The sequence below is a fragment of the Lagopus leucura genome, unplaced genomic scaffold (assembly GCF_019238085.1).
Source record: "Lagopus leucura isolate 7727_CA_CO unplaced genomic scaffold, USGS_WTPT01 Super-Scaffold_100159, whole genome shotgun sequence".
Lineage (NCBI taxonomy): Eukaryota > Metazoa > Chordata > Aves > Galliformes > Phasianidae > Lagopus > Lagopus leucura.
The window spans coordinates 35,592,236-35,601,606 of NW_024962335.1; the positions used below are offsets into that span (position 1 = coordinate 35,592,236).

At 43.2% G+C, this 9,371-nt stretch overlaps 1 protein-coding gene across 1 annotated transcript; it reads left to right on the top strand.

The window, feature by feature from the left end:
• The first annotated feature begins 4,824 nt into the window (after positions 1-4,824).
• On the top strand, positions 4,825-8,701 carry LOC122190201 (potassium voltage-gated channel subfamily A member 6-like). The gene has a single exon (XM_042890013.1). The coding sequence runs from the start codon at positions 4,825-4,827 to the stop codon at positions 6,370-6,372; it is 1,548 nt and encodes a 515-aa protein (XP_042745947.1). The 3' UTR covers positions 6,373-8,701.
• The last annotated feature ends 670 nt before the right edge of the window (positions 8,702-9,371 follow it).

Here is a 9,371-nt window from a genome sequence, read left to right on the forward strand (position 1 = left end):
AAGTGTGTAGTCTTAGAGGCTTCACTTCCTTCCCAACTGACTGTTGAGAAATGGTAGCTAAGTTTCAGAACATATTGTTGCCTTCGTCCTTTGAAAAGCCTCTTGACCTGATCTTGCTTTCCATATGTTCTGCACTTAAACTGCTCTCTTTATTTCAAATTAATTTCTTCTGGCTGAAGTTGGTGTAATTGCAGGCAAGTATGTCATGTGGGTAAAACACTGCATTTCCTTTGAAAGCAGGACCTTGCTTCCAGTATCTGATTCACTTTTCCTCTGATTGCACTAATAGATGGGAAAGGTCTCTGCAGCTTTAGGATTTTTTAATTGTATTTTACCATTCTTCCTTCCTAAAATACACCATGCAAGTTGAAGTTCCTCAAGAGGATAAAGAACAAACTCTGAAACAAATCTATTTCAAAGACACAAATCTCTATCCCAGCACCCCTTAGGTATGCCCTAAGGTAGGCATCCCTTAGCTGAATGCTGCATAAAAGCATGCCAAGAGGCAGCTGAGAGCATGTCCTCTATGTGACAGTGTGATGGCACATTGTAGCATGTGGATAAGAGTTTATTTAGAGGATCAGAGAATAGCAAAAATAACTTCAGCTTGGATTTGTTGTGCTACTGACATGCTTTGTGTCTTTGGGAAAGCCACTCAACTTGTTTGTCTTTTGTACTAAAGGGAAACTACTAAGATTGACTTGTTCCAAAGCAGCATCATTTATAGGAAAAAATCTTTTGTTATTCTTGTAAGTCTGGAGAAAATACCAATGGAGCTAACATACAGGTATCACTGAGTATGCCTCCACCACAAAAATATGACTACTCTTTCTCAAAAGTCTGGATTTAAAGCCCAGTGAGATATTTTCTGTGAGTATATTATAGAACAAATTAGATTTAAGCCATCCAGACCTATTTCCTTTGAAATAAATTTTTAAACCTCACACTGAATAGCAAATGTGAAGTCATCTTATCTGCACACTGGTTTTGATCTTCTGTTTTAAGATAAATCTTCCACCCTTCACTGTTTTTGCTTATAATTTGTTTTTCAATGTCTGAACCTGTAAAATGGAAAGCTGTAATGGAAAACTGATTAATGAAGAGAGGATAATGAATGCATACTTTTTATCACTGTGCAAAAACCTCCTGAATAATTCCAAAACACTTTATTGGAATAAATTTACAAGTATACATATTTTTATTTACAAGGATACATTTTATTTACAAGTATTTTTATGACCACTGAATAATTCTGCAATTAAGCACAGCCATACCACCAAATATGTGTATGTAAACATGCACACATACACCTACATATGTGTAAAAATATCACAGTTATTTGGTTTTAATAACTGTCTGTACATCTGGACAAAGTAAAGAAATCCTTAAGTCAAGAAGCTTAGGTGGAATATGTTTCTGAAACATTAAATAGTTATTTCCAACTAGTCCCTTCAAAAATAGAGATTTGCAGACAGTCCCAGCAAAATTCCAGTGCCAAATCTAACTGAACATAACACAGGGAGAAAAGACAGTTAAGTTCCAGAAATAAATAAATAAAATAAAATAAAATCTTAGTCACGTAACTTGCAGAGCTATACCAGAATGAAAAGATTCTTCCATTTGAAGTATTCAAACTAAATGCATCTTTTATTTTACACAAAAATGGGGGGCATTCTTCTACTGTAAATTTATTGGTAAAACATTTTACCTCCTGTTGAACCTGATCATAAGACCTTGTACTCACCAGAATGTTCCCTTTAATATCAGTCAGTTTGGGTTGATTTTTGCATCTTGGCTTTGAAAAAAAAAAAAAGACTAATGATTCAATGTTTTAGGGCAGACAGCTTGAAGAGTGTGACCCTAACAAACTGTACTTTGCAAGGTTTGATCCTGCTTTTTTTCTGTGTGTACCAAGAATACACAACACAGCAGTTGCTTCTGAAAATGTGTTAATGAGTTCATGCATAAGCTCAGTCATGAGCAATGTTCTTTGCATCTGGGATAAAATGCTAAACTTGAAACTAAGTGTAATATCTCTCTCCTAAGCATAGAAGGAAAAAAATCTTTTTTCTTTTTTTTTTTTTTTTTTTTTTTTCTTTCCATGGAGACATCAGTATGTTTTCTAAGAAATCAATGAGATATTTTATTGCAATATTAGTCTGTGCCTCTGATTTTATATACATTATATTCACTGATGTGATTTTGAAGAACACAAATGCCAACACACAGAAGTGTTTAGGTTATCAGAACTCTACCTTTTAATACCTTTGAAAATAATAGCTGGTGTGCCTTTTCCAGAGCCCTCTGTCAGACTTTAAACAGCTATCTTGGTTATATTTTTTATTTAAGTTTGTTTCTGTTGAAAGAGTCAAGTCCATTATTTTTTATGTTCTAGAGTCAAATTCTGCATACAGGTATTGTCCTGAGATGGAGTAGGAATTGCCAGCACTCTATGGCCCTCAGTTACCATGATCTTGACTCACAATAATTCTGACGGCTGCTCTGGAATTTCTGTAGGTTTACTCTGGGACAATCAATAATACTTAGAAAAAAATGGAGTAACTCTTTACTGGAATTTCGTTACTGGTCTTCCTGTTGATTAAAAATAGGGAAATGGGAATCAAACATCCTTTCTTTGAAACAATGAACATGATTTTGTGGCAGATCCGGTGCTGAGCACTTCAAAACCAGTGAAAAAGCTCTAAAAGGAATTAATGTGGTTATCCAAAATGCTGAACCACATTCAGTGGTCTGTAAGATATCTCAGAATTGCTGAAGCTGAACTGCATGCCACAGATTGATGGGTGCCTATCAAAGCCAGGCTCCAGGGGGCAATGCCCTTCCAGATTCTGTACTAGGATGAAGGTCCAGAACCAGGTGTCTTGCTGCGCTAGTACCAGCAGCAAGTTCTCCCACAGATCTATGAAGATAATTTTGTGCACCTCATGCTTACTGACTACTATGTCCTGAGGGAGGATGTAGTCATCCTTAGCTTTTGAACCGAAGTGACCTGCCCCAGCTGGGCCTGGAAATGTGAACATCGCCACTAGCTCAGAGAGCAGCTTAGTGGTACCTTTAGCTGACACTAATCTTAGGGTGCTGGCCCTAGACATAGCTGCCAAATCACTCTGCAGAAAAAGTTATGATGTTGCTGTGTTGCCTTCTGGAGAATTTATCTTGTCTCCTTCTTTAGCAGCTCTGGCTCTCTCCTCCTGTGCTTCTCCAGCAAGTTGTGTACTATTGCAAGATGCTACCCCATCAAGATGGTTCATGGAGGCTGAGCAGAGACAGCTGGCACAGCCTCTTAGCATAGAAGCGAGGGGCGTGGCCACACAGACAGACAGAGCTAAAAAGGGTTTAGTTGCACGTTGCAAAAGCTTACCAAATTGATACTGAGTATGAGGGATGACCCAAATACTCACAGGGAAACAAAATCACTTCACTTCCTAAGGGCTTTCAGGAGCAAACACTGGGTGCATGCTCTAAAATGGACTGTGCCAGCAGCCAAGAAGAGCAGGAAGACATAGCTGGATACCACGCGCAGGCATCAGAGCTATATGCAACACTGCTAGCTCTAGTACTGTGAGGATCAGAGCTGTGGCAGTTTGAAAAGTCTGTGTGGGCCAGCAAATCATACTGAAAACTGTTGAGGAGTTCCACGCTGTCTTCTGTGCTACTGAAGGTCACTGGTTTAAACCTCGTGCAGGTTCATAGCAATTACTGCAACATAGGCATGCCCTGTATAAAACCCTATAACCTATAAAACCCAGGAGTTTGCCCATCCCTTCTAAAAGCTGTTTTTTAAATTATTTCTTAGTTGTCAACCATGTGAATGAATAAATCACAATAATAATTCAAACATGTGAACAAATTATTTATTGTAATAATTGAAAAGGGAATGTCAGCAAGAACCATTTTTCCATTATAATTGTAAATATATTTTTAAAGGCATATTCTTCAGAAACGTATTTTTCATCTGCTTGCAATGCAATATGTATAATATGAAAGAAAAATATGCTTCTTTCTGTGTCAGACATCTTCATACAGATGAAAAAATATGCTTCCTTTTGCAGCAGCCATCTTCAGTGCTATTGAGTGAGAAAGGAAAATGGATTAAGCAACATTTAGATTACATTCACCTCCCTCCTGAGGACAGAGACAAACAAGACAGCCACCGTGAGCTGGTCAGAAAGTCCAAGGCCTGAATTAACTGAGTATTAGCACCTAGTTAATAGGAAGAGTAAAGGGGGAAATATTTTGCTTCCATATCCATACTGCTAAGATAGTATAGGCTATATGCATATGTTTGCAGCCAGCAAAGGCATTGGATACAAGGATGATAAAAGCCTGTTTTTTTTTTTGTTTTTTTTTTAATTATTATTAATGCTTAGCACCAACAAAGGGCTTTCAAGGGGAAAAAAAGGACTTCTGTCCTGGGAAGGATGGAGGCAACCTTACATATTAGCTCAATTTTCAGAAGGACAAAATGAACCGTTGTGAGTTTCTGCTCGGTTTCAAATGCCAATTGTGGCATGGATCAACCAAGCTCGCAAACGCCTGTCTCGCTCTCTTTCCCGCGCGAGTGTGTGCGCAAGCACGCGGCGCGGAAGGCAGAACCGCTGCACGGTGCCGAGCACGGCGGCGCCGGCACCAGGACCGGGAACAGGACCGGGGCTGAAGGAGGGGCCGCCGGGCGAGCCGCCGGGCAGGCGCAGAGCGGGAGTGGCGCAACAGGCGGGGCGGTGGGCGGTTCGGTGGCGGCGTGCGGATGACGGGTGGTGCTGCCCGCTGAAGGAGAAGTGGGGGTGCAGGCAGGGCGGCGGCATGCGGGCGGAGGAGCCCCTGGCGCTGGCGGCCCCGCAGGTGGTCGGTGGCGAGGCAGAGGCGACGAGCGAGGAGCAGGGCGGCAGCGGCTGCTGCAGCAGCGAGCGGCTAGTGATCAACATCTCTGGGCTGCGCTTCGAGACGCAGCTGCGGACCCTCTCCATCTTCCCCGATACGCTGCTGGGCGACCCGAGCCGCCGGGTGCACTACTTCGACCCTCTCCGCAACGAGTACTTCTTCGATCGCAACCGACCTAGCTTCGATGCCATCCTTTACTACTACCAGTCTGGAGGGCGGCTCCGGCGGCCAGTCCATGTGCCCCTCGACATCTTCCTGGAGGAGATCCGTTTCTACCAGCTGGGCCAGGAGGCCATTGAGACCTTTCGGGAGGATGAAGGTTTTATTCAGGAGGAGGAGAAGCCCCTGCCTGAGCACCACTTCCAGCGCCAAGTCTGGCTGCTCTTTGAGTATCCTGAGAGCTCTGGACCAGCTCGTGCTATTGCCATCGTTTCTGTGCTGGTGATCCTCATTTCCATTGTCATCTTTTGCCTAGAGACCCTGCCTGAGTTTCGCCAGGAGCCCAAGATTGCTCAGCCTGGCTTCGGGGAGCTGGCTGTACTTGATGATGACATACTGCTGCCACCGCCACCACCAAGCGGGACCCCACAGTCTCCACAACCCACTGCTGGTGCTGGCCCTTTCTTCACTGACCCTTTTTTCCTCATTGAGACACTGTGCATCATCTGGTTCTCCTTTGAGCTTCTTGTGCGTTTCTTCACTTGCCCCAGCAAGCCTGACTTCTCTCGAAACATTATGAATATCATTGACATTGTGGCAATCATCCCCTACTTCATCACCCTGGGCACAGAGCTGGCCCAGCAACCACAGCAGAAGCAGCAGTCTGGGAGTAGCAGCAACAATGGGGGCCAGCAGCAAGCTATGTCCCTGGCCATCCTCAGAGTCATCCGACTGGTCAGGGTCTTCAGGATCTTCAAGCTCTCCAGGCACTCCAAAGGACTACAGATCTTGGGGAAGACTCTCCAGGCCAGCATGAGGGAGCTAGGCCTCCTTATCTTCTTCCTCTTTATTGGTGTGATCCTCTTTTCTAGTGCCGTATACTTTGCGGAGACCGATGACCCTGACTCGTTGTTCACCAGCATTCCTGATGCTTTTTGGTGGGCAGTGGTATCCATGACCACTGTGGGCTACGGAGACATGTATCCCATGACAATTGGTGGCAAGATTGTGGGTTCCTTGTGTGCCATTGCGGGTGTGCTCACCATTGCTCTGCCTGTGCCTGTCATTGTGTCCAACTTCAACTACTTTTACCATCGAGAGACTGATAATGAAGAGCAGTGTCAGTACACCCATGTCACCTGTGGCCAGCAGCAGTCACCCTTCTCTGAGCCCAAGAAGGGGGACAGTAATCAGTCTCTCAGCAAATCTGAATTTTTGGAAGTGGAAGACCTGGAGTCCATGAAATATTCCAATTTCATTCCCCCTGGTAATCAGGGTTATAAAGAGAAGAAAATGCTGACAGAAGTGTGATCAGTTTTGTTATCCTGGGTCCAGGCACAGAGCTGCAAGCTGCTGCACAGCTGTCTTCGCACTAGCAGTTGGATCTATTCAGCATTTACATACCAGACTGTGGATCGTGATACCGTAAACGGAGTCGTCGTGATAATGGGCTCTTCTTTCCAGATATGCTGTTTCTTGTTGCTGTGTGCAGTCAGAAATGTTCTTGCTTTGTTCTGTGGAGTGCTAGCTGTCATTCCCTGCTCATGGATGGTTTTTTTTTAGGATCACTGTAATCCAATTTTAGCTTAGAAGCCTAATCTTTCTACTCCACTAGCGAAGAAGTCTTTGCAACAACTTCAGCTGAAGGATTTTGCAGGGAGTAAGTAGTTAAAGGGGCTATGAACATCCAGCTCAAGCTGTATCCTTGGTTCCTGTGCCAGCTTGGTGGGATCAGTCACGCCTGCAATGCCTTTGTCTTTGAATAATGGAAATGCTTTAGCTAGCCTCACAGTGAGTTTTGCAGCTGTAGGTAAAAGTCGGCAAACAGGTGCCTTTCTTGTTTGCAACATTTGTCTTGCAGAAGACCCTCTTGTTTTATGTTTCTAAAAAGTTGCATAAATAGAAAAGCACTTTGCTACTTCGTATATGCATTTATTATAAGTGGGCATAAATGATTTGACAGGCTTGTTGAAGATTCTCTGTGTTTTGATCTTAAGTCTTACTTGTGCCAGTGTCCTGATGTTACTTGGCTTTTATAGTACCAAGTTAACCTTTGTAGTGGTGCCTTCTCACTTTCGAGAAAATTGATTTGTTATCTCCTCAATTTATTTCCACAAGTGTTTAGTGATATGTACTTTATGCTTCAGGTACTCAGTTCTGTATTCAGGCATGTGAACACAGTTGACTCCACTGCGTTTTTACTGAAGTGTTTCTGTAGCTGAGGAAAGTTTGCATGCTCGTATTATGTTGATATTGCCAAAAAACACAACTACCTGTGCTGTCTCAAAATTCCACTGATATTGTGGGTCACAGTCATAAATTATTCCTGGGTATTGGCATTAGAGGCTGGCCTTTACACCAGCTTCTGCACAAACTCAATAGCATACCCTAGAACTTTAAAATGAGAGGAAAAAGAGGTAAACTTGAAATGCTATTTTTGCTTTATTATTGATTCAAACAGTTCTGGGTATTTCTTAAATTGAAAGCACAGAAATGATTTTTTCATGCACTAGATTTTGTAAGTGCAACTTACAGTAGCAATGCAAAATACATTCCTTAGCCTGCATTGCTGGGCTTGTCAAGGGACCAGAGAATTTCATTTTAAGATGCATGTTTTTCTTCACAGATCACATTTATCTCTGCCTATTCCCTATTTTAAAATGTTTCAAATGCTGCTAGTGGATGAAAAGGGAAAACAAATACTTTCAGATTCTATTTGTAAACTTTCATGCAAATACATATATTGTTTTTGTTTTTAAATGTGATTGTATGTTCTGCATTCATATGTGTGCATGTGTTTGAAAGCAAAGACAGGCGGAATCATAGTATCATAGAACTATAGAACTGCCTTAGGTTGGAGGGACTTTAAGATAATCTAATTCCAACACCCATGCCATGGCCAGGGTTGCCAGCCACTAGGTCAGGCTGCCCAGTATTCCATCCAACCTGGCTTTGAAATCCTACGGGAATGGAGCATCCGCAGCATCTCTGGGCAACAGTGCCTCACTACCCTCTGAGTAAAGAATTTTTTCCTAAATTCTAACTTAAATCTTCCCACTCTTTTAATTGAAAGTCCTTCCTTTTTGTTCTGTCACTATCAGACCGTGTAAAAATCAGTCTCCCTTCTGCTTATTAGCCTCCCCTACAGGCCACAATGAGGTTTGCTCATGGCCTTCTCCAAGCTTGCCAAGCCCAGCTCCCTCAATTTTTTTCTTTGTGATAGATGTGCTCCAGCCCCTTGATCACCTTCATGACCCTCCTCTAGATCTGCTTCTGTAGCTCTGCAATTTTCTTGTGCTGGGAGTCCCAGGCCAGAACTCAGAACTCCAGATGAGGCCTCACAAAGGCAGAGTAAAGGGTACAGTCACCTCCTTTGCCCTGCTGGCTATCCCTCTTTTGATGTAGCTCAGGATACTGTTGGCTTTCTGGATTGCAGGCACACATAGCTCGCTCATGTCTAGCTTTTTGTCCACCAGGATCCCCAAGTCCTTCTCCACAGGGCTGCTCTCAAGTTCTTCTCCCAGTGTATACCCAGCATATCTGGGATTATCCTGATCCAAGTGCAGAGTGTCGCACCTGGCCTTGTTGAATCTCATTATTTCCTGTGGGCCCAATTTTCAAGCCTGTCCAAGGCCCTCTGGATGGCATCCCTTCCTTATGTCATATCAGCTGCACCACTCAGCTTGGTGTACTTGCTAAAGGTACACTCAATCCCACTGTCTGTGTCACTGAGAAAGATGTTAAAGACACTGGTCCCAAGACAGGCCCCTGTGGGTCACCACTCATCACTGGCCACTACCTGGACATAGAACCATTGACCACAACCCTGTGACCATCCACCAATTCTTTGTCCACTGAATAGTCCATAAAACAGATGTAAGGTGCAAAATATATAGAATATGTTTTATGTATATGTATACATCATACTTTTCAAACATAAGGCTGAGATTTCTAAGGACATGTCCTTTAATATCGTCTGAGCTGGCGGGGTTGTGAGATGGGATCTGTTTGCATCCTTGTTACCCTGCTTATTTTCCATTGTCCTGAGATTTGGCTCCATGCCTAGAGTGCTTTTATTGTGTCTCTCCTCATCTGGGTTGTGATCATATGGTAGAAGTTGTTTATGCAAGTCCTAACTGCTGCACTTCTCCAGAGACCCATAGTCTTCTCAAAGGTTTCTAATGTACAAGGAACTTGCCTTAGGTCAGTGCACAGACATTGCACTGATTCTTCTGTTCTCTCTCACTGGTCAGCAGCAAAAAGCCACTTGTTACTGCAGATCAGCCCGGGAGAGCACATGTGGTGTGGTA

What these genes read in the sequence shown, in the direction of transcription:
- LOC122190201 (XM_042890013.1), top strand. Translation starts at nt 4,825, where the DNA reads ATGCGGGCGGAGGAGCCCCTGGCGCTGGCGGCCCCGCAGGTGGTCGGT.